This window comes from Lissotriton vulgaris, chromosome 4_1, assembly GCF_964263255.1.
Source record: "Lissotriton vulgaris chromosome 4_1, aLisVul1.2, whole genome shotgun sequence".
Lineage (NCBI taxonomy): Eukaryota > Metazoa > Chordata > Amphibia > Caudata > Salamandridae > Lissotriton > Lissotriton vulgaris.
Window position 1 is genome coordinate 2,077,384,815 of NC_141691.1, and position 26,262 is coordinate 2,077,411,076.

The window sequence follows — 26,262 nt, forward strand, 5'->3', positions numbered from 1 at the left end:
TACAAATTCCTACTTTACGCAAATAGCAATTTGGGCAGGTATGATATTACCTAAACAAGTAAGTATTTCAAAGAATATACGTGCTTGTGTTTAGTAGAAGCTCCCTCTTGTGGGTTAGTTCTTAGAATAAGGGTGACATAACGTAGAAACACATTTTTGTTTTTCTGCATAGCGAGTTATTATCTCTTGTTTTATGTCAATGGACCCAGCCCAGCCCACTTTCACATATTCTCAGCATGATTGTGCTGAGGCAAAATCCACAATTGTTTACACCCTGTACTCAGTGCTCCATGACAATGCAAAAAACTATTTCTACTGTTGGCCTCATTGTTTAACAGATAGAAAGGTGGTGGCCTTTTCTGTGACATAAATACTAATTATTGATGTCCTGTCAAGTTTGAACCTGAAAAGACATATAATCTGTTTATTTGTTTCAGTGCAGCTAAACTGACCATAGAACATTGTATGTGTATTTCCTAAAACTAAAGTGAGAACTATGTATTTCTGCAGAACCCACAGTTATCTTTTTCAGCTCGTCCATGTATTAGCCTAGGCAGGTTCACTACTCACATAGGTTTAAAACTATCCTTCACCTGAAATGTTTGTCTTAGGGTTTGGGATTTCATACCTGTGTGTATGTGTCTATAAAATGTATTCCTATTTGTGGGTGTTCGAACAGACTCACAGACACTGGTGCTCGGGGCAAAGACGGCTTTATTAATTTATACGAGCGCTTCTTCTGAATCGTCTTTCGATAGTATGGGAGTGGCGTGTCCGTCTCTTCTGCCAGTCGATCCAGGCGTTTCAGTGCTCCGGTTCGTCAGTATTCCCGGGGAGTTCTGGGACTTGTAGGTCGCCTCTCCTCGTGATGCCGTGTTGTCCCATCCAGCGTACCAGGGAAGAAAGAAAGTAGGATTCGGATGGGGTTCGTGCACAGGGAAGGGAGTGAGAAACACACGTGCAGTTTAATCGACCCAGGATCAAGTGAAGGGCTCGTGAGGGTGGGGGTTTTGCATTAGGAAATGGTCGGTGGTTCAGGGAGGCTTGACCCACCTACGACCCGCCCAGCCCGCAAAGCGTGACCGTACCTGCTCAAGCCACACTTCCTGTGAAGCGTGGCAGGGTGAAGCGCCTCTCCGTTGGCCTCCTGGCTTGTCACGGACGTCTCGTCCGGGTCTCCGCTCATCCCTGCTCTTCTCCTCGTCTCCCCGACCTGCGTCCTCCGTCTCCCGCTGGTCTCCACTTGCCTCCTTTTTTCTCCGATCCTCTTCTCCACTCGCCTCCTCCTTCCTCCAATGGTCTCCGCTCTCTCTCCAATCTTCTTCACTCGCTCCGTACTCCCAATCCGTTCCGTCCTCACGCCAATCACCTCCGGGTGTAAAACACACCTGCTGGTTCTCTGGGCTGGGTTTTACCTCTGACGGGAGGGCGTGGTCCTGTTCCAGTTCCGCCCAGTTAAAGAAACATTGTTCCGCCGTTGTCTCTGATCTGGGTTTGTACACTGCGTCCGGTGTCTTCCAAGACTCGGCGTGCTGTTTAAAGAGAGGGGACACAGGTGAGCCTGGTGGGTCCGGGTCCCCCTCGTTACACTATTATTTCCCTACGTCATGTTGTGTGTTTTGTACCCGAGGGACAGCATGAGTTGTATAGGTGAGTATGTTGCAGACGTCAGCCAGAGGCATCTTGTAGATGTGGAAGAGGGTTGGGCTGAGTGAGGAACCCTGAGGGACTCCCCAAATGAGTTTCCGGACTTCTGAGAAATAAGGTGGCATGTTGACTGTCTTTGTTCTTCCGATAAAAAAGATGCATATCCATTGAAAGGCAAGCCCTTAGATGCCATGCTTGTGAAGTCGTCTGATCATGATGGAATGGGAGACAGTGTTGAAAACTGCAGAGCGGTCTAGTAGGATGAGGGCTGTAGTTTCTCCTTTTGTTGAGGATCATTCAGATGTATCTGTTGCTGTTTTGAGAGTCATCTCTCTACTGTGGTTAGGTCTGAAACCTGATTGTGTGGATTGGAGCGCGGGTGGTTGGCGAGGTGGTCAGAGAGGCGTCTATTGATGGTTTTCTCTAGAACTTTGGCTGGCTATGAATGGAGGGAGATCGGTTGGTAGTTTGTGAGTTTGGCTGGGCCTGCTGAAGTCTTCTTCAGGATGGGCAAAGGTTAGACAGGGGCCTGGAGTGGATGGCCTTCATGATAGCTGTGGTTTCGTCCTTGGTGATGGGATTCCTTGTTATCAGGATGTCACCTTTGTCTGATACAGGAATACGTATTGCAAGGTTGATGGTGTCTGGATGTGGGTCCAGGTTGGTGTAGATGGCCATGATTTAATTGCAGAAGAAGTCTCAGAGGTCATTGCCGAATGCTCCATCAACCCAGTTGCTGAAACTCTATGATACTGTTGCTGATCTGTCACTAAAATATACGAATTTGACAGTCCTTGGTGATTTTAATGTCCATATGGACAATTCCAACTGCCCCATAGTTACTCAGCTGATGGACACCCTGAAAGGGCTGAATTTGACCTAAAGGGTACTTGCACCTACTTATGTGGCTGGCCACATGTTAGATCTACTCTTCACCAAAGATTATGCGACACAGGTAAAGGACCCGCTATCTCTGACCTGGTCATATCATTGGCTGATTGCTTTTAGTATTAGTGGGCTCTCCCACTAGGATGTGGTAAAACCCATCCTGGAGGCCAGTAGGAGTTGGAATAAGGTCTCTACTGAATCAATGGGCCTTATATTACAGAACCCCCTCCCCCGGCTAATAGGGGACCCTAGTCAAGATGCAATAACCTTTAATCAGTGGGTCACGTCAGCATTGGATAAAACGGCCCGCTGAAAAGCAGGAAACTCACTAGGAGCAAACAGTCAGCCCCTTGGTTTACGGGCGAGCTCCAGAAGGAGAAGAGTCTATGTAAAAGGTTGGAGCATGTTTGGCGTAAACACTATGAACCCTCTGCTAAATGTGTATATAAAGTAGCGCTAAGAAAATTTAATTCCCAAAAGCGTAAATCCATATGGACTTTTTTTGCCAACCAGATTAATTCCTCTGGCAGAGCCACGAATTACATTTTTTAATATTGTTCAGGGCTTTATTAAACCCAGGGCACTAAAAAGCACTATTCCTTCATCCAAAACTCATTGTGTAAAACTAGCAACCTTCTTCCAGACAAAAATTCAGGACATCTACTCCTCCTTTCCACCCTCGGAAGCACCGGTTGGTCCACTCTATATACCCGGCTCAATTAGCACGTGGACAGTTTTCCACTCCCTAAGTCCAGAAGCTTCTCTAGGAGAACTTAACAAGATAAACTTAGGCTCTCCTGCGGACCCTTGTCCTGCCAGATTTGATAAACTACTTGCGCCTTGGGTTCACCCGGTACTAAATGACATCTGGAATTCCTCGCTGGCGATAGGGGTCTATCCATCTAGCTGGAAACATGCATATGTCCAGCCCATCCTGAAAAAAGGTAGATGGAGATCATACAGAGCCCAAAAACTTTAGGCCAATCTCTCTTCTTCCGGCCCCAGCTAAAATCCTAGACAACGAAGTCCAGAAACAATTAAGGGATTTCCTAGAGTCGAACCATCATCCTGACGACTCCCAGTCTGGTTTTAGATCCGGGTACAGTACGGAAACGGCCTTGCTGGAAGTGGCAGAGACTATCCGGGAAACTGTAGATCAAGGTAGCTGTGCAATGCTTGTGCTGCTGGACTTGTCCACAGCTTTTGAAAAGGTGTCACACAGGATCCTCCTAAACAGACTTATGGGTTTAGGGGTGTCAGGTATAGTTTGGGCCTGGTTCTGCTCTTTTTAAGAAAGGGTGCACGCAGCAAGTGGCCTTCCATCCGTATACCTCTACCTCCAGCTCCCTCAAGTGTGGGGTACCACAGGGCTCGGCTTTGGGCCCTACGCTCTTTAATGTGTATCTTACCCCTCTCGCTGCAATAATTGAGAACCACTGAGAGAAGGTCGTCTCCTATGCAGACGACACACAACTTGTGTGTTCCTTTAAGGATCATAGTGAGATGGATGGCCTTTCCTAATTTTAAGGAGTTTCTCCTAAACGTCTCATCTTGGATGACAGAGAACTGCTTGAAATTAAATACAGAAAAAACAGAGGTCCTTTTTTTCATCAATCCATCATTCCATGGCCAGAGCTTAGGTGGCCGGTTGAGCTAAATATGCCTCCGTGCCCAGCTACCTCTGCCTGAAATGTGGGTTTTAACGTTGATACACAATTGTCCGGCAAAGTATAAATCGCCCATGTTTCAGGGCAGTGCTTCTGGAAGCTGAAAGCTCTTTGGAGTTTTCTTCACTATCTTCCTATGGACAGAAGGAAGACTGTGGTTCACGCTTTGGTCACTTCCCAACTTGAGTATGCAAATAGCGTTTATTTAGGACTTCCGGAGTATCTACTCAGTAGGCTGCAGATTATTCAGAACGCAGCAGCCAGGCTGGTGCAGAATGTGCCAATGCGTCACCATATAACCCCCACCTGATCAGTGAAAAGAAGAGTAAAGTACAAAGCTCTTATTTTGGCACACAGAGCAATGAACAATATTGGGCCGCATTATCTGAGGCAAATTCTTCGGAAGTACACCAATAAGAGAGCACTCAGATCAAATGACCAGAATCTTCTGGTCACCCCACATTTTGCAAAGGCCAGGACTGGAGGCCGTTCTTTTACGGTCAAAACTACCACCTTGTGGAACACCATGCCGGAATATATAAAAAAGATCAATTCTGAACAAATGTTCAGGAAGGCACTAAAGACTTGGCTCTTTGCTCTCCCCTAACAGTTCTTTCTGGTTCCCCATCACCCAGGTCAATCTGCTCTACTAGCGCCGGGACACCTCCGTTGGAGGTAGTTGTGCGCTCTACTAGATGTTTTATTGTTATTATTGCATAGTTCTTGGATTAGAGGCTGTTGCAGATGGTTGCTACCAGTGTGGTGAAGCACTTGATTATAGCAAAAAGTTCTTTGCTGCTGTTTGAGCTGTTGTCGATGTCCTCAGTTAGAGCTTTTCTTTTGGATTCCCAAATTTGCTAGTGTTACCATTCTAGGCAGGTTTGAATGCTTCCTAGTTCGATTCTTTGTGGCTCGCTCTTCAGCTCCGTTCCAGTTATTTGTATTCTGAGTTCTTCAGTGTACTAGCTGGCTTGCATTTGTATTCCTGCATGGGAACTCCTCCTATCCCTAAAAAAGAAATAAAGAGCCTAGGTATCTGGCTTGACCAGGACCTCAATTTCAAGACACAAGCCAGAAATTCTGCGGGAATATGCTTTGGCCTTTTGCGCATCGCTCGCAAAATACTCCCCCTTATACCCTCTCAGTCTAGGAAACTTTTCATTCAGAGCCTCATCATATCAAGGTTGGACTATGGAAATGCCCTACACTTGGGCACCCCAAAATTGGTCATTCATAAACTTCAACATGTCCAAACGCAGCAGCAAGGCTGCTGACTGGCATTAAACTGAAATGCTCCGCAAAACCCGCCCTCATCTCACTACACTGGCTTCCAATCCATGAAAGAATCACCTTTAAAGCCCTATGCATCACCCACAAAATCCTTCATGGCAAGGGCCCCCCTATTCTGAGACCCCTCATCAAACCACATAAAGTCAACAGACAGCTGAAATCTAACATCCTCTCCTTGGCTAGCGTCCCTAGAATTAAAAGAGCGCGGTCAGGGGGGCGTCTTTTCTCTTACAACGCCCCTAAACTATGGAACGCCCTACCCCTCGACATCAGGAGGGAAACTAATCTGTTGGCCTTCTGCAAGCCACTGAAAACCTGGCTGTTCCGCTGAACCATCCTGCCCTAGATCTAATATGACGAGTCATAGCGTTGGGACGCCCTCGGGTAGCTTCGCACTCTAAAAATTTAATTCAAATTCAACTTTTCTTCTTTTTCCAAGGGATCAAAGTGTTAGCATAGGAGGTGATCCAGTTGTTAAAGTTATTAATGTGGATTGATAGGTGGCTTGTTGGCGCTGGTTTGTTTTTGTGGAGGGCAGAAGCCCACTCCACCTCTGACTGTTTGTTCCAGTATCTGCAGCTGATGATAGTGTGGTCGGCCATGTGGAAGGAGTTGGTGTGTTTATCGTGATGACGTTGAATGAAATGAAAACTGAGTTCAGGATGTGTCTGGCGCATGATATGTGTTCGGTTAGTCTGAGATTTCCAAGGCTTTTGAGGAATGCTGCTGAGTTGTGGTCAGTCAGGTCTTCTAGGTGAAAGTTAAGGCCTCCTAGGAGGATGTAGGTGCTGGAGTCTATGACTAGTGGGATGTTGAAATCCAAGATGTTGCTGGTGAAGTCGGCTCAGGTTCCTGGGGGTTGGTAGATCAGAGTTCCGCTCAGGTTGATATTGGCTGTGACTTGCATTTTGAAGTTGAGGTGTTCTATGTAGTTGGTTCTGGTTTCTGAATTGGTGCTGCAGCTGATTGCGTCCTTGAAAATGATGGCTATTCATCCTCTGGGTCTGTCTGGGCGTCCTGTCTGATGATCTTGAAGCTAACGGGTATAGCTGAAGCGATGTCAGGTGTTGATGCTGTGGTCCCAAATCTCTGTGGCATGTTTTCTGAGACAGCAAGTGTTGAGGAGCACGCATGATACAGAGAGGTGGAGTGCATGTGGGTATAGTTTTGTGCGTGGGGTGTTGGGTGCTGGCTCTGTGGTTGCAGTGGTGTTGGAGTAGTGGGTGTGGTGGTGCAGGGGATGCGGCAGGAGGTGCCGGTGAAGGCTCCTATTGTATTGTAAGATGTGGTGCGGCAGCAGCGTGGCCAGCAGCGGCCGGGTTTGAGGGCGTGGAGGCGGACAGAGACATAGAATGGTCAGAAAAGGACCAGGGTTTTAGTGATTGGCACGGTCTAGTCCAGGATGGGCGCAGACAGGCTTGCCCCAGGAGTGTTGTGGACATGCCCACTGCTGTCCGCGCTACAGCCACCTTTAAGTAGGTCTTTGGTAGGGGGGCGGGAGCGCAGGGCATTACAGGCGGAGATTTCCGGTGAGAGCGGGAAAAGGTGTGCAGCACGTAGCAGGTGAGGAGTAGAGGGAGGGAGGAGGTGCGGAAAGGGCAGGAGCAGCGGGAACTGGGGCACAATGTGAGGCAAAAGACAATGGGACAAAATGTTGAGAAAAACGTGTGATTCATAGAAAAATGCAGGCACGTAAAGGAGAGAATGGCTAAAACAGGGCAGAGTAAGAAATGGCAGAGAAAAACAGGAACAATGTAACGAAAACACACTGGCTCGAAAAGTGGTGAAAGCAGTGTAGAGTGAGAGAGGGGCGAGGCAGGAGCCTCAAGGCGCTGGATCAGGGTCTGAGTGGCCTAGACCCTTCAGAGGACTGGTCACATCACATGTAAGTCCTAAGGAGCTAGGGCAACCACTTGCTTAATGTACGTTTTTTGAAAATAGAATATTGTCCTCGTTGTTTTGAGTACCTGAAAAGCATCAGGATACACTTATGGGTGATAGGGCGCAATAACAATCAACATGAATTAGACCTCCTTATTTTCTATTATATCTTAAGGAGGCAGCATTAATTAAGCCGGTTTTGCAACGGTTGATGTATGGGTGTACACCATGACAAAAGAGATGGATGTGCTTTGGTGATCTAATAAAATATGTCATTGCACAAACAAACAGTCCATCAGTAAAGGGCTTTGGTCTGCTCAGGTAATTATGTAATGTTGGAACATATTAGTAAATTATGTATTATTGGCTGTGGACCATAGAAAAGCTTTCAGATCTATAGATTCCTCATTTTTGTACAACCCAGTGAATCAATTGGTGCAAGAAACATTTTTAATTCTAATTTTTAACGCTGTTACTCATTTATCTGCTACAGGCAAAGTCTCTCACTTTCAGACATTTACACCCTTTTCTCTCCACCGCTCTGAAATTCTTCGTCTCCAAATGTGGCACATCTTCCTCTTCATCACTGACTTTTCACTGTGCTTCTGCATGTATTCTTTCTCTCACACTCACAAGTGCACACATACATACACTCTTTCTCACTCTATCTTTCTCCTCACTTGTAAGCACAACATTTACTTTTCTTATAGTTCTAATAACATTTCAACAGCTGTGTACCTGCTTCAAACACTTCCACTTAAAATGGTAATTACAATTGCAGCCGGAAGTAAACACCTTTATGAACTACTGTCAGAAACATGCACTGCCTTCAACCTCTACTCTATTGTTGTCAATCGTGCTTTGTCATAAACATCCAACCACAACTTGAACTCTCCCAGACTCGTAGAGGGGACTTAGCTCACATTATGCACTATGCAAGAGTCCTATGGTGTATGAAAAAAGTACAAAAACGCAACATCTCAAAAAAGTGAATACTCTCATTGAATGCACGATGAAGTTAAACCATATGAAATGTAAATAGGAATGCTGTCGCTTACACGGATCTCCTTAACATTTGTTTTTAAGTCATTGTTGAGAAATCAATGCCTCCGACTCTGACCCCCGACTTCTAGCTCGATGCCAATTCTTTTTTTACGGTGCCCCAGTTCATGCTGCAGAACCTATCGCTGACACCAATGCCGAAAGGAGATCGGATTGTCCTGTCTGTTCACGTTCATTCATGCCTGTGTTTGTATTATGAATTAGTGCATTGGTCGTACCTGTTGATTTTGCCAATACTTGTTAAGATTTACCATGCCAGGACTCTGCTAATATCATTTGGTGGGAAAGGGGTGGATGATTTGAGTTGCAGAGGATTCAGACGTCTGCGGCAATGTGCCTGAGGACATGGCAACGGGAGAAAAGTGGCTCCACCTAGGAATGCTGTAAGCCACATAGATGTCTGAGCAAAGTTTGGAAACTTTCAGTCATTGTTGTTTTGTTGCATTCTACGAGGCCCAGGTGTGCTATATGAATGAGTAAATATATAAATGCAATATTGACAGGATAACTATTAATATTTTAAATGAGCTTGTTAGGTTCATTGCATATAATTGTGGCATATGTGGATATCCTTAAAGACTGTAATGGATAGTACCTTATAGCACAATTGGGCGCCCTACTTTCAGGTAACTGGAAAGTAAGCTTTCTGCTGATAGGTGCAGAGGGTAGTATGTGCTGCGTGCTAGAAACTATCAAAATGACTCTTTTTTCTCCATTAGTTCATAGTCTGTGCTCTCTTTCAGATCCCCGCTTTCACTTGTAAAAACGTCATTGATTTGGCGTCTCGTCAGCCTTGGCTTCCAAACCATCATCATCCTCACGTTTACCAGCACGTCCAGTGTTCTGAAAGGTAATTGCGATTAAGAAAGTTATTCTCCTCTAGTAAAAAAAACAACTGGTGCATGGACCTCCATGGGGGTAAATTGTTACTTTTACTGTCACAGTTCATTGTTTGAATTCACAAGGGTTTCCCAAGTAAACATGCCACAGTTGCAGGGTACTATATATACGCCTTAAAACCTCCTGACATCGGTGAGGGCCAGAGGCTAGGGTTATGTTTTAATATCTTCACATGAACTAAGCTGCTATGAGCATCAACAAATGAATATTAACTACACTTCCCTTAATACCCTGAAGCTAAAGCTGCAACACGAAGGACTGCCATAGTTCAGTAAGATACCAGCAGTCCATGAAACCTATATCGGCCTCCTCCTTTGCCTTTTTTTGCTGCAGCCGTCTTGGATAGGGGTTTCCTTTCCTTTTTTGTCTGTTTCCGTGTATTTGGTCTGTAGTGTTGTTTTAGCAGGAAGAGTTGCTTAGAGTTCTGCTTTGACTTCTAATGCTTCTTGCTGATTGCTTGAGATGCTGTCCTTGTTCGGTGAATTTCATTTCAGATTTGAGCCAATAGGTGTTTGACAATAGCAGCTGGGGACATGAAGTGATTTGTGTGCATTTGTCAGAAGTGGCACAGGAGGCGAGTTCTGCGTTTCACAAACCCTCTTGACCTTCAGCCAGGCACTTTTCACCCACCTGAGACTTTTTTTTAACGTAGGTTTCTGCACCAAACTGTGATTGGACCTAGGAGTTAGTGCTTATGTTGACTGCCATTTCCTCCACCTGCAAGCAGTAGCGTGTTAGCACCGAGGGCAGAATAATTGTTTGACATTCTGTAGGGCTACATTGGATCCCCTTATATATTAAAGTGAAAATATAAAAAGGTCTAGATAGCTGTCATGAATTGTCTGTGACACACTTAAAGTGTGTGTTTAAGGTTCCTGCTAGGAAATGGTGGAAAGTGCCATGAAGATGAGTATAAGCAGGAAGATAGCATATAAAATGCGGCAAGACTCACTACATTATATGATGGCCTCTCTGACGCCATTGATGACTTGGTTCAGCATGCTGTGTTGGCAGCTTTGATAACCCAGGTTGAAAGGCTGAAGAATTTGTCAAACGTGGCACCTTTCCTATCCTTCTCCCTGAGGGAATTAGATGAATGAGTGCCTATATCTATTTGAACAAGGGCAGGATAAAGGCCTCAGGCCACTGCAGGGCTAATTAGAGGTCCATGTTGACTCTACAGAACCCTTCTTCCTTTGACAGAGGTGAACCCTTTTCAAGAGGAGAGATGAGCTCCCAGGCTTGCCAGGAGAACTTCCCTAAAGTGAAGGCACTGAAGACGTATGAGGGGAATTTCTCCGCCAATTCCGAAGCTTGGGTTTAAAACACATGCAGCTGGCAGCACAGCTAAAAAACTAAAATCCTGAGACAGACTCAGGAATTGGAAATCCTACCATGAAGATTAACAGGATGGCTAGCCTAGGGATCAGGGGCTTTGTTTAAACTCCAACAACCTGTATCACCATACTTGAGCAGAATGGGTCCCTTCTGAAAAGTGGAACTTTATATATAGAGACGAGTCCATAGTTCGGGAACTAATTAACTGCTTCAAGGCAGAGTGCTGCCGGTGCTTGGTAGTAGATACGGTTGCCTACGGCCTGATTATTTCACTTTTTTTTGTTCCAGGGAAGCAAAATAACACAGTCATAGATCCTGGCAAACCAGTGAGGACAAACAATAACTCGCCCTACTCTCTCTTCAAATGAATTTCATATACACACAAATATGACGTTACCACCTGCTACGTTTATATAAACAAGAGAACATTTATTTTTTTATGTTAAAAACATGTCCTGTAAGACTCTGTAACAAGTTAACATTATCATACTTATCATACCATCTGTATTTGCATAGCAGCAATAATAATTGCTTTAAGTTGTATCACCTCATCAACCGTTCATCAAACGCATCACTCACTCAGATTCTGTTAATGAACATCAATACATCATTGTGAACATTTAATTTAACAACCTATTGTGCAAACAGCGACTCAGTGTTTGGTGGTACTATTCCTTCCCGTCCACCTCCTTCTAGATAACTCCAGTTGTTTCGAGTGATTCTTATGACCCCCAGGTTCAGGTACAGAGAGGATGTATTGAATCAAGAAACTTCTACAGATGGAGATTGAGGAAATAGAAATTTTTGTATGGTCAATGTGTCCCCCACTCACACCCTATCCACGTACATATGCTCCGTGTATGTCCATGTTATCATGTAATTCCTTTCCCATGCCTGGCATAATAATGTCTCTGCATTTCCGTCTAACGTTGACATGTCAGTTATTAGGCCTTCCATGAATAAAATGTTAATTCTGCACCAAAGCCTGCTTTGCCAATGCATTTACATGGTACACGTTTAGATAACGCGAAGCACACGTTTTTGTGGCCCAGCCGAGCCAGGCCCTGAATTCAGGCTCCGAGCCTCTTCTGTCTCCAAGCTGCAGTTTGCATCCCTGACCTCTCCCTTACTTCCTGCTCAGCCGAGAGGTGCCCGGCCTGGCCTGCCTGCCAAGACGGTATTTTGCCTACAGTTATCTGCTCAGCCTTCGCAAAAACACATTCCAGCCTAGTGAAATAGGTAAACACTTTCCGCCTGCAGAGCATAGGGCCTAGCCTTTCTGTCTCCATGTAAGTGATTTACTGAACCCGTTGCCATAGTAGGCCCATGCCCCCACGTAATGCACGAAGAAATGTATGCACACACTAGCATTAGTGATGAACGGCCTCTGCTCGAGAGACCTTTGTTTCAGACGACACATCCTCCAAACACAAGATATCAGATATGCCAAAGGTGCAGGTCGTTCTGACATCCCAGACTACAGACTCCTCTTCTAGTGCTAAAGGCAACCCCCCAGCTCTCCCCAGTTACAAGTCAATTACACGTCATGACTAGTTGCGCGCGCATGTCAGGTAAAGGTTTCTGCTGACCCTGCAGATCTCCCCCATGCATCCACCCACCTGTGACACTCCTATGACACGCCGAGTGAACACACCTACGTGTACGCCTCTTTACACGCCTCTTTCTACGCCCATATGTTCTTATCTCTCTCTTTTCACTTGCTCCGCCTGGAGTGTTACGCCTACTGTATTCATTGCAATTATGTGATTTTACTATATATAATGTGTGATGTTATTAAAACGTTAGATATCCCTTCCTGAACCTTAGTGGTGATGGAACCCGATTCTCCCCTGGCTCGAGCCTTTGGAATAAAACCCTTATGACTCAGATACCACGGACTCTGTCTCTCATTTTTATGAGTTATCCTTATTGATATTAATGTATAGAAAAATGTATAGGTAATTTAATTTACCACATAATCTGGCGCCCGAATAGGGACCTGTCCCCTTCCCCACGCGCCGGTGATGTAGGTGCAGCCCCCTGACCCCTTCTATAGCCGCGACGGACCCATACAGTGCACATCCGCGGGTTTTCCTGCTAACTCCCTCAGGCCCACGGAGGAGACGGAGACTGCGACCAGGCATCCATACGAGGCGGTGAGGATTGCGGACTATCCCGACCAGAGCCCGAGACGAGAGAGCAAGGTCCGAGGTATCCGGAGGCCCACCAGTTCCGAGGCGCATGCGCAGCAAGAAGCTGTAGCTGTCCAGTCCAGTATCGAGTTTCCGAGGCCTTCAGTTTTGCTTCCCGGTGAGTACCGTTGTTGGGAACGCATATAGACGGGTTCATTAAATTGAGCCCGGTCAAGACGGGTCTGGGTACACAGATCCGGTATAGACGTGTTCACTTAGGTGGATGCGGTATGACGTGTCTCTTTATGGGACCGGTATGACTGTACTGTTCTAGCAGTGCATCCAGTATAGTATTGTATTTTAGGGTTGTTAATAATTGTGTTATTCTATGTACTAGTTAGTATCTGTTTCAAATATTTTAATATCGTGGTACGAATGATTGTTTGTAGTCTATTATTGTGTTTATTGTGTTTGTGTTCAAACTAGTTTAAACATGCCGCTGTTCTCGAAATTACGTCAGATAGGAACCAGGAAAGGGATACTCGAAGAGGCAGTTCCCGTCCCGCCTAGGGACACTCCCGGACATTTTATGTACCACAAACATGGCTTAGACGCCATACTGTACTTAGATTTATGGGTTGATTATACTAAAGATCTAGAAGAGAAATATAGATGGCCTGTCTCAGGGACATGGGATGCTGAGTGCATCATGAGAGTAGAGGAAGCACTGTGGAAAAAGAAAGCCAGACAATCGCAGAAAGATGCCATAGAATTATGGCGTAAAGAAGCGCATAGAAGAACAGAGAAAGAAATTAAGAAAGCAGAGAAAAGTAGAGAAGCATCAGAAAAAGCCAAAGAAAAAGAACTACTAGAAGAAGGTGAACGAGTTAAAGCAGAACAATTCGACAGACAAAGAAATGCTCTTATTAAAGGCATGTATCCCCTCCTCGCCGAGGGCTTACCTAAAGTGACCCCGGAAATGCCCAGTAACTTGCCGCCACCATTGATCCCGACTAAACTCCGTAGTCATAAACAGACCGCAGCGGAAATTTTCCTTTCTTCCTATTTAGACGACGCTGCCCCAGAGTACGTAAATGTAAACCCTCCTCATCCTAATAACCATCCTCCTCCAAATAATCGTCCTCCCAACCCCACCGTTCCTGTCGATGCTCCTCATACTGTTCCTCCTACCACTGACCCTACCAATCCTTTTCATCCAACACCTGTAACCCAAGATCAACCTGCATTACCTACACCAACATTACCAGCGTCAGCGCTGCCAGTAAAAGCTGATTCAAGCTCAGGCGACTCTAGTTTAGGAGCCACAGGAGGGGGTCCCTCTACCCCACCTCCATTAAAACGAACATCACTACGGGATTTAGCACTACAGCACACGCCAAAAGCGACATACGCAGCCCTTAGACGGAACCTTACCGATTGTATATATGATCCAGTACCCGGTGAGGGTTCAATGGTTATACACTCACTACGATTAAGACGCGTCGCAGACTATTTGATCACTTTACCAGGCATGAGGGACCATCTAGACAGAATATACAACTTGATTAGAACGGGGGAGGGACCAGAAAGTATACAGGAGGCCATGGCACATAGAAATGTGGAGACTCAATGCATGATTTTACAGTTTTTGATAAATTGTTTTCTCAGGGAACAAGATCAACCAACTAGAGAAGTAACTAAACGTATGTTAGATTGGAGTGACAACATAGCGGTTGGGAAACATGATAAACAAAGCTGTGTAGAGGCAATGTACAGGAAAATTCGTAAAGAAATTATTGACGTACGTTCGAAAGAACAGGCCGATGAGAACGAAGCCGAGAAAGAGGACGACGAAGTTTCAGAGGAGAAAGATGTAGCGCCTAAAGACACAAGTAAAATGAATTATGTAGGTAGGGCGAGACCTTTTGATAGACCCATACGCCTAGAATACAATAAACGTTCTCTCTCTCCCGTACCAGAACAATATTCCCTTGAACACATATTCCAAGCCACTGACCAAGCACGGAAAAACCGAGTAGGGAGTAGCGAACTTAGTACTTTGCATGAACAGGAACTAGCCCGGTCAGCAGTTCAATGGGCTAGCAACTCTACCATATATAAAGATGACGTAGTAGCGCAAACATTTTTGAGTCTTACTCCAGAAGAACAGCGATTAGCTGGTATGTACATGATTCAGTACCTCATCACACTATATGAGAGTCAGCATTCTGATCCAGGTCCCTTATATAACTTATTGGAAGATTTACTCCTAGCTAGATGGAGAGGTTTGGGTACCGAATTAATTCATAAAATTCTGGAACAACGACATAGATACATGACTTTCCTAACTCCTCACTTTGTTCCTGTCCCTAACCGAGAAAGAAAGACTTTTTACATAGACAGACAGAATCCCTTACGAGAGGTTCATCCCGTTCGGACTGCAGATGGTGAGCTTGAACGAGTATTCGTTTACACACCCTTAACGAAAATGGAATTATTGGAAATGAAAAAATTGGTGCCCTGTCACGATAAAGACCCAGGGGGGTTCCACCGTGAATTAAAAGACATGCTCCGCATGGGGGAGTATACATATGCCGATATCCTGAAAATGTTGAAAGTATTGCTGTCAGCAGGCATTTACGAAAAACTTAAAGAAAAAGAGTGGGAGGTGGGAGAGAAAAAGATGAACTGGGCAGAATTAGAAAACGAAGATAATACACGAACCCCTGGTACTGGTCTCGGGGAAAAAGCTAGAGAATTGCCCGAGCTATTGATACAGGTTTTGCCGAGATTACTAGCTACTAAAAAGGAAGACTGGGATGCTATCTCAGCCTGCAAACAGAAACAAGATGAAGACACTAGTGATTTTTACTCTAGATTCGAGAAATGTTTTATTATTAATAGCGGCCTGAAGACAAGTAGTGAATCGTACCCACATCTTTTTGTGACCAAATTAGTAGAGAATTCCTTACCACAGGTTAAAAATAGAGTACTGAAGGTTGAGAGTACCTGGCAAGCAAATAGCCCTTCCCAAATGTTACAAATGTTACAGTACCATCAAACCGAATTAGAGAGGAACACGAACACGAACAGAGACGTATAAAAGACACGAAAATGAAAGTATTAGTTGCTCAGTCAGTCCCAGCCGATGGTCAGAAAAGGGGTACGGCACCGCCCGGTCATTCGGCAGCTCCTGTTAAAGGGAACTGCAACTACTGTAAGCAGCCAGGTCACTATATAAATGAATGGGCTGTCCTGAGACACAATATCGCTACAGGCAAGACGAAAGAAAGACCGCGTCCTCCTAGACAAGAACATATCCCACAAAATATCCCGCAGAACACGCAACCTCCACAGAACGCACAGCAGACAGTAGCTGTACCCCAACCTCAACCCATTGCTGCCACACAACATGTCACGCAACAAATGTACCAGTATGCACAGTCGGACTACCCAGATTATCAACAGTACTCATGAAACAGCCTAGAGAGGGAGGTTGGCTTGCCCCTTATTGAAGTTCCTGTAGATCAAGAGGGTCCCTATGTACATAGTCGTGTATTGGGAAAAGACAGAACATTTTTGATTGACACGGGGGCGAGCAGAACTACCATCAGTCATGACGAGGTTCCAGGGGCACCCCTCTCAGGCTCACAGAATATTTCCCTGGGATTTTCAGGAAAGCCTATTGTTAACGAAGTGTCAAAACCAGTTCCCCTAGGAGTTGGTCCATTGTCCCGAACTACAGACTTGTTGCTTACGAAATCATGTCCTGAAAATTTGCTTGGTATAAAAACGTTGAAAGAACTAGGAGCAGTGATTTGTTGTTCTCCGGAAGGAGTGAGATTGTTCTTACGTGATTTTAAAGGACACTATGTATTGAGAGATTTTGACCCCAGACTTCAGAATGTTCCACAGCATTTATGGGCGCAAGGTCCAACTGATGTAGGTTACATGCACATTACACCATATTGTGTCACACTCAAGCAAGGAGTTGTACTACCACGAATCCGACAATACAAATTACCACCTGATGCTATAATAGCCTTACTGAAAATTGTTGACGAGCTCATTGCACAAGGAGTGGTTGTAGAAACTGACTCCAATGTATGTAATTCTCCTATCATTCCGATTCTTAAACAAACTGACCCGAATGCACCACCGGTCTACAGACTAGTGATTGACCTCCGGGAATTAAACAAATGCATCATACCCCAGTACCCAGTGGTCCCAGACATTTCTTCACTATTGACTGCTATCGACTCAGAAGCAGCGTTCTTTACTGTAATTGATCTCAAGAACGCCTTCTTTAGTGTCCCAATACATCTGGAAAGCCAGTATCTCTTCAGATTCTGTTTAAATGGCCGAAGCTTCAAATTTGCGAGAGCTCCTCAAGGATTCACAGAAAGCCCTAGTATTTACAGCCAAGCATTAAAACGACAACTTGACAGTATTCACATGCCTACTGACACTGCACTGCTCCAATATGTTGATGATCTACTGATCACAGCACGGACAGAACAGGATTGCGAACGTGCATCACTGACAGTCTTATACTTCCTGGCGGAAAAGGGGCACAAGGTGTCCCCTTCTAAGTTTCAATTCTGTGCCCAGCAAGTGGTATACCTTGGACACTTGCTGTCCAAGAGGGGTAGACAGTTGACACCTGATCGCATTCAGTTAATTGCACATCTTCCACAGCCCAAGACACAAAAGGAAGTACGGGCCTTCATTGGCCTCACTTTTTACTGCAGACAATGGATTCCCCAGTATGCATATCTAGCCAAGCCACTCATACAGTTGACAACACAGGAGGCAGCGACTTCGACTGTCCTCCCATGGACTCAGGAACATACACTTGCTTTTGATGAACTGAAGAAAGCTCTATGTCAAGCACCTGTTTTAGCGACACCATGTTACAGTAAACCTTTTACACTTTTTGTCACTGAACGCGATGGCACAGCATTATCGGTTCTCACTCAAGATCAGGCAGACAAACACAAGCCTTGTGCTTACTTTTCTAGTACATTGGATCCAGTGGCCCAGGCTCTGCCTGCGTGCCTAAAATCAGTTGCAGCAATAGCTCTAGCAATCAGACAAAGCGATTCTATAGTATTAGGACATCCCCTGACAGTACAAGTTCCACACTCAGTGGAAGTTCTCCTGAATCGAACCCAGACACAGCACTTGACCATAGCAAGACTGACAGGATATGAATTGACACTGTTTCAGCCACACATTGAGATCAGACGTTGCAATACATTAAACCCTGCTACACTTTTACCTTCAAGCACAACAGACCCTGCACCACATGACTGTGTGGAAGTAATTAACACTGTAACAAAACCAAGACAAGACTTGACAGACATTGCATTACCCGACCCAGACCTGACGCTTTATGTGGATGGTTCATGCATGAGAACAAGCAAAGGAGAATTAGTGGCCGCATATGCTGTGGCCACTGATACTGAAGTCATAGAAACACATCGAATTGACACCCTGTCTGCCCAAGCAGCAGAGCTTATTGCTCTGACCCAAGCCTGTATACGAGCCAAGAACCTGAAAGTAAACATATACACAGATTCACAGTACGCATTCGGAGTCGTTCACGACTTCGGTGTCCTCTGGCAAGAGAGAGGTTTTCTGACCTCCCACGGAGCCAAAATTCAGCATGGTCCCCTCATTCAAGCTCTGTTAGAAGCAATACACTTGCCTACAGCCATAACAATCATGAAGTGCAAAGCACATACGAAAATCACTGATACTATTTCCCAGGGTAACGACCTGGCAGATCGAACAGCTAAACTTACAGCTCAGACTCAAACAGACATTCCGACTACCACGACTAAGACTGATGTACCATCACTGACACATTGTATGACAGTCAGGGATCCCTCACAAGATGTACTAGACATAGAGACACATGCCACTCCAGACGAAATCAAGAAATGGACTGAACAAGGAGGGGTCCAGACAGATCAGGGATGAATGACGAAGGGCAAAGCTACATGGTTTCTACCTGACTCCATGGTTCAAGTTATCATAAATACAGCACATAGTCCAGCACACTTAGGAGAAAAAGCCATGTTAGACAGTATACAGAATATTTGGTTCAACAAGCATTTACGTGCAGCAGCAAAACAGAAAGTGCGTACCTGCATGATCTGTTGTCAGTTTAACCCAGGCAAAGGCATTCCCGTGGAACAAGGTGGATTTCATCCTCCTGACCACCCTTTCGAAGTCCTCCAGATGGATTATATTCAGATGGACAGATGTCGAGGATTCAAGTATGTCCTCGTAGTTGTATGTGCCCTTTCTAGATGGACAGAAGCGTACCCAGTCCCAGATTGCACTGCTGTGACCACTGCCAAACAGTTGGTTCGTGAATTCTTCCCACGATACGGCTTGCCCCGTGTCGTGTACTCAGATAATGGACAGCCATTCTCGTCTGAACTGATGAAACAAGTATCCCTCCTGTTAGGATACCAGTGGAAATTCCACTGCGTACGACACCCCGAAGCAGCTGGTCTCGTTGAGAGACACAATCAGACTCTCAAAACACGGTTAGCGAAGGTCTGTGCAGAAAAAGGTGTAGATTGGATGGTAGCCTTGCCGGTTGCCCTCTTTTACATGCGTATGGTAGCTCATTCCAGAACCGGACTATCCCCGTACGAAGTGGTCTTTGGCAGACCACCGAATATGTGGGGTACGCCTATGCCGCGCAAGATCACCGATGTTGATAGTAATATGCTGACAGATTACCTGGCTTCCTTGATGTCTGCACTACTTTCTTGTCGTTCACAGGTCGCGGCTGCCTTTCCGGACAACACCCAAGTGAAACCGCATGAAATTGTTCCAGGTGACCTTGTTTGTGTGCGCAACTTTGACCGTTCAAGCCCTCTGGAACCCAGGTGGCGGGAGCCGAAGTTGGTGTTGATGACCACGAGGACCGCAGTTAAAGTCGAGGGAAGGAAAGGCTGGCTCCATTCCAGCCACGTGAAAAGATTCCATGGACTTTGCCCAGAGACATTTTCTAAGAACTGTCCCGATACGGACACTAAACTCCCCTTGCTAGAAAAGACTCCGCAACAGGAATACAGGTCGAAGCTACGGTCTAGTAAGTCAGACAGCGTTTAATTGTTTAAGTCCCCCTCGGGTGAAGTGGTTAGACAGGTTCCTGACATGTATGAGACTGTAGACCCAAATAGTGAGAGAGATAGACAGAAAGTAATGAAAAACAAATACTGCAAGAACTTGTGCAGTAGATGCATTATATCCCTAATCATTATGTTTTTTCTAAGTATATCGATTATATGTATAAGCTTAATACTACATGTTTTCTTTCCTCCTCTTGGTTCACATGTACATTCATCTTTCAATGGCACTGTAGAGCACACATTCAGTGACCTGCCACCTCACGAACTCTCCTATCGACTAGCACTGCGCAACAACATTTTCATTCGTATGTTACACCATACTCACCAGACCAGCAATGCCACAAATTGCTGGGTATGCGGCAGACTCCCACCTTATCAGAAATTTAAGGGAGCTCTGCCCCTCTTTCCCTATCCGTTTACACACAATGGTTCGTGCGGAGCATGGTTTGCTTTAATGTCATCACTAGACAGTAAGTCCACAGTTTCCCAGGGCGATTGGATATGGGGAGACCTGAATACCGTCATGAATAAAGCATGTTTCCCAGACGCAGATGGTCTTCCCCAAAGGAAAGGGACCGATCTAGAAAATGAAGTGTACGAATTAGGCAATTTTTCCCTCAACCTCATGATTCTGAACGTCCAGTCCGAGACCAATACAGGTTCACCGTTTATTACAGTTTTACCAGTGAAAGGTGAATTATGCGTTAGGAAAAATGGTTCAGTACATCTAGGACACAGTGATTGTAATACTGTGGTCGAATTCAGTGATAAAGGAAAGTCTACTTTCAAAGCTTCCCGCCATTCCTATTTTATCTGTGGTCAGACAGCTTATGTACGTCTGCCCTGTGATTGGGGTGGAACGTGTTATATTGTGTTCCTACTGCCACCTGTTTTTCTAGCCCCATCCGGTTATCATCGAGATACCCGACTTGTACATATAAGACACAAGAGAGACCTTCCTCCAGTTATCGATTACTCTGAGTCAGCATGGGACCAGTACAAGGATTACATTAAAGGGTACTTCTGGTTCATAGGTCCCGTCCAAAATAGTAAAATTATACGCAGGTTAACCAGAACTCTTGAAGCAGTAGTGAACGAAACTACTTTTGCCTTAGGCAACTTGACCGAAGAGCAGTCTGCTATGAGACTTGTTGTTCTTCAGAACCGCCTTGTTCTTGACGTCATCCTGGCCGATAGGGGTGGAGCTTGTAGAGTGATCGGCTCCAGTTGTTGTGTGTTTATTCCAAATAACGCACCATCAGTGTATGCAGCAATAACAAAACTCCATAAGATAGCCCGTGAATTGCATCAGGACCCGTGGTCTTGGTCCGGCTGGCTCTAGAGTGTAATAGCAGGATGGGGCTGGACCGTACTGTCATTTTTAGGGATAGTACTGCTCATAGTATTCAGTTGCTGTCCCTGCCTGCAATGTGGCCCAGCGATTTGCGGCTTGTGCGCCACCGCTTGCATTCCCCGTCCACGTTCACGTTCCCATGCTCGAATGAAAAAAGACGAGCAAATGATGTTATATGAACAAATAGATGGTCTCATGAAAATAGACATATCCTAAAGGGTGCAGTAGGGGCCAAGGAGGGAATGAGGAAATAGAAATTTTTGTATGGTCAATGTGTCCCCCACTCACACCCTATCCACGTACATATGCTCCATGTATGTCCATGTTATCATGTAATTCCTTTCCCATGCCTGGCATAATAATGTCTCTGCATTTCCGTCTAATGTTGACATGTCAGTTATTAGGCCTTCCATGAATAAAATGTTAATTCTGCACCAAAGCCTGCTTTGCCAATGCATTTACATGGTACACGTTTAAATAACGCGAAGCACACGTTTTTGTGGCCCAGCCGAGCCAGGCCCTGAATTCAGGCTCCGAGCCTCTTCTGTCTCCAAGCTGCAGTTTGAATCCCTGACCTCTCCCTTACTTCCTGCTCAGCCGAGAGGTGCCCGGCCTGGCCTGCCTGCCAAGACGGTATTTTGCCTACAGTTATCTGCTCAGCCTCCGCAAAAACACATTCCAGCCTAGTGAAATAGGTAAACACTTTCCGCCTGCAGAGCATAGGGCCTAGCCTTTCTGTCTCCATGTAAGTGATTTACTGAACCCGTTGCCATAGTAGGCCCATGCCACCACGTAATGCACGAAGAAATGTATGCACACACTAGCATTAGTGATGAACGGCCTCTGCTCGTGAGACCTTTGTTTCAGACGACACATCCTCCAAACACAAGATATCAGATATGCCAAAGGTGCAGGTCGTTCTGACATCCCAGACTACAGACTCCTCTTCTAGTGCTAAAGGCAACCCCCAGCTCTCCCCAGTTACAAGTCAATTACACGTCATGACTAGTTGCGCGCGCATGTCGGGTAAAGGTTTCTGCTGACCCTGCAGATCTCCCCCATGCACCACCCACCTATGACACTCCTATGACACGCCGAGTGAACACACCTACGTGTACGCCTCTTTACACGCCTCTTTCTACGCCCATATGTTCTTATCTCTCTCTTTTCACTTGCTCCGCCTGGAGTGTTACGCCTACTGTATTCATTGCAATTATGTGATTTTACTATATATAATGTGTGATGTTAATAAAACGTTAGATATCCCTTCCTGAACCTTAGTGGTGATGGAACCCGATTCTCCCCTGGCTCGAGCCATTGGAATAAAACCCTTATGACTCAGATACCACGGACTCTGTCTCTCATTTTTATGAGTTATCCTTATTGATATTAATGTATAGAAAAATGTATAGGTAATTTAATTTACCACAAGATTCAGGACACATGTATATACACAACAAATGTTAAGTCGTTTTATGTGATCTAGGCTGTGGCAAAGAGCCTGTGCAGAATTAGTACATTTTAAAGATATAGAACAAGGATATGTGCACATTTATGATACAGTTTAGTTTTGTGTTTCTTCAGTGTTGCACTAGGGTAAGGGTCTAGTGTCTGTCACTGGTGATCCAAATGCCCAGGTATTTAACCTCTCCCGAGCACCACTTTATTGGGTAGTCCAGGGTGTATGGAAGGACAGTTTCGCTAAGCGGTAAGAGCTGAGCTTTTTCCCCAATTTATTTGTATATCGGTGTTCATATTCACCTGCGGGTCTCTGAGATATAATATAACGTCGTCTGCGTACAGAGACACTAGAATATGTCTACAGGAGTACTGTAATGCATCATCCTGATGGTGCTGCCGTAGTTTGGCTGCTAGTGTTTCAATGGCAAGCGTTGAGAGGAGGGTGATAATGGGCATCCCTGTCTCGTGCCTCTTGAGATAGGAAAAGGGGACAAGCTTAGGCCATTTATGAGAACCTGTGCTTGTGGCTGGCAGTAAAGAAACTTGATCCATGAGAGGAAACACACAGGCATTTCCATTCACCTCAATATGCAGAGGAGATAATCCCATTCCACAGAGTCAAAAGCCTTATAGGCATCCAGAAATACTCCCACTGTTGCCAACTCCGGATCTATATCCTGCATCACAGAGAAGAGAGTATGAAGATTATGGGATGTAGCCCGCCGTGGAACAAAGCTCGCCTGGTCTGGTAGTACCATGGATTACATGGGAAATTCTGAGGTGCCAATGGCAAAATACTGCATTCTGTTGAGAGTGAACAACATGTTGCCAGTCAGTTAAATCAATCAAGTTGAAAGCACACTGCTGTGACTCCTCACTGAACTGGCAAAGGGATTTTGGAACTAGTGCAACCAACAGATATCCATGATAGCAGACTGTATGCCAGGGAAAATTAACTTAATGGCTGGTTCACCCTCCTGGTACCTGACAGATTACAGAAATTGAAGTTGAAGTTGAAGTTAAAATACTTATAAAGCGAACGACTACCAGGCGGTTTGTTGGCGCTGCGGATACAAAACTAGGAGAGCAGAAGAAAGAGGCCGCTAGAGCAGATAAGCTTGTGAAAACAAGAAGGTCTTCAATGCTTTACGGAACTGAGGGTAAGAAACCGAGGATCTAACAGTGAGGGGAAGGGAGTTCCAGAAGGTAGGTGCAAGGGTAGAAAACCTAACGCCCCCAAGTTTCTTCTTCTTAAAACGAGGAGTCGAAAGAAGGGACTGAGTAGAGGAGCGAAGCTCTCTACTGGGAGTGTAGTTTTGGATCTGGGAATTGATAAAGGCTGGAGCAGTGCCTGCACTGGCTTGAAAGGTCGTGCAGCCCATTTTGAAGAGGGTGCGTTCCCGAATAGGGAGCCAGTGCAGGGCCTTAAGTAAGGGATTGACATGATGTGATCTGGGGAGGTTATAGATGAGTCGGGCGGCTTGGTTTTGGACCAGTTGGAGGCGCCGAAGATCATAGACAGGAAAACCAGTGTACAAGATATTGCCATAGTCAAGGCGTGACATGACCATGGCCAACATAATAAGTTTTAAAGCAGAGGGGGAAAAGAACCGTGATATCTTACGGATTGTACGAAGAATCAGAAAACAAGATGAAACCACAGAACTAATCTGGGAGTGCAAAGTGAGATGACTATTGAGTTTTATCCCTAGTGTTTTAACTGAGGGAGAGGGTGAAGGAGAGGTACCCAATGAAGGGGGCCAAAACAGAGGGGTCCAGGGACTGGAGATGCCACCTGTAAGTACCAATTCGTTTTTTTCCAGGGTTTAGCTTAAGGTGATTGCAGTTCATCCAGTCCCTGATAAAAATCATAACGGATTGAAAATTGTGAAGGGACTCCGGGGAAAAAGAAAGAGTGAAGATGAGCTGGAGGTCATCGGCATAATTGAATACCGTGACCTCCATTTGCTGTATGGCAAAAATAAGAGGGGAGATATATAGATTGAAAAGAAGAGGAGAGAGGGAAGAGCCCTGAGGAACACCACATAAAACTTTGCGTGAAGGTGCAGAAAAGTCGGCCAGATGGACGGCCTGCGTACGATCTTTCAAAAAGGAAGTGATCCAGGCCAAGGCGGGCCCCCCCATGCCAGCCGCCTCGACACGGGTAAGAAGGATGGAATGATCAACCGTGTCGAAGGCGGCGGACAAATCAAGGAGGACCAGCGCCTGGGGCAGATTGACGTCCATCCCCTCTCTGAGCTTGTCCATAACAGAGAGAACTACCATTTCGGTAGAATGGGATGGGCGAAAGCCCGCCTGGCAGGGGGCTAAATAGCCACTGCCGTCAACAAACATACTAAGAGCTTTGGTAACGTGGCATTCTAGGACTTTGCCCAGGAACGAAGAATGGAGATGGGCGATAGTTAGGAAGGGAAGTGGGGTCTGTACCGGGTTTCTTTAATATGGGGATTATTGTGGCTGACTTATGGAAGTCCGGGACAATGCCCTGCGCCAAGGAGTCATTAAGGAAAATAAGGGGGGCAAAGGGGAAGCAGAAAAAATCGATCTCAGGATATGTGCGGGGCAGATGTCAGAAGGGGATCCTGACTTGATACTGGCAAGCAGAAGCAGGAAAGATTCCCTAGTCAAAGGGGGTATTTGGTCAAAATGAAGCAGGTTGGACAGGGGATAGGGATCCCGGAAGGAAGAGGAGGGTGGTAGTATGTTTGACTTAATGATTCTGATTTTCTCAATAACATAATCATTGAGAGAGTCACAGAGGGATTGGGAAGGGGATGGTTTGAGAGTGACTATCTGAAGAGGCCAACTCCTGAACAGTGGCGAAAATTTCCCTCGGCTGGTTTTCTGCCGAGAGGATTTTAGAGGAGAAGTAATTGATCTTAGCAAGGAGAATCGTTTTTTGTATTCACTAAGAATAGAAGTATACTGCAATTTAAGCGTGGGGCAGTAGGCGCGTCTTCAGGTGCGTTCTGCTTACCGCACAATGAGTTTTTTCTCCTTGAGCTCGGTGTTAAACCATCTGTTTGCGTCATGAGCACGTCTGGTTCTGACGAGTCTAAGTGGGGCCACTTGGTCACATGCTCGAGAAAGCCATTTATTAATCGTGTCTACTTGAGACGAGGGGGATAGCTCGTCAAGGTTAGGACACGGGGCTAAAAGAGCGGAGCTAAGGGAAGCCACATCTACATGATTCCAATTTCGCGCTCAAATGTTTCTGGGAAGGGGAGGTCTTTTAGCAAGTCTTTGGTCAAAGAAAAAAGAGACCAAAGAGTGGTCAGACCAAGGACAGGGGGAGATAACAGGGGGGAAACAGGAACATTGAGTGACCAAAGCTGGTCCAAGATGTTGCCGCGAACATGGGTAGGGACGTGAATATGTGATGAAAAATTTAAGCTAAGGAGAAGTTCAGTGAATTCTTTCGACATGAAATCCTCAAGAGGGTCAGAGGGCCAGAAATTGAAGTCCCC

General features: G+C 45.5%; 1 protein-coding gene across 4 annotated transcripts in view; it reads left to right on the forward strand.

The window, feature by feature from the left end:
- SLC33A2 (solute carrier family 33 member 2) overlaps positions 1-26,262 on the forward strand; it is a 110,337-nt gene that overhangs the window by 32,975 nt on the left and 51,100 nt on the right. For all 4 annotated transcript variants that reach the window (XM_086966528.1, XM_086966527.1, XM_086966524.1 and 1 more), the window contains exon 4: positions 9,179-9,285. In XM_086966528.1, coding sequence (XP_086822654.1) covers positions 9,179-9,285 — 107 coding nt within the window. The remainder of the gene's footprint in view (positions 1-9,178; positions 9,286-26,262) is intronic.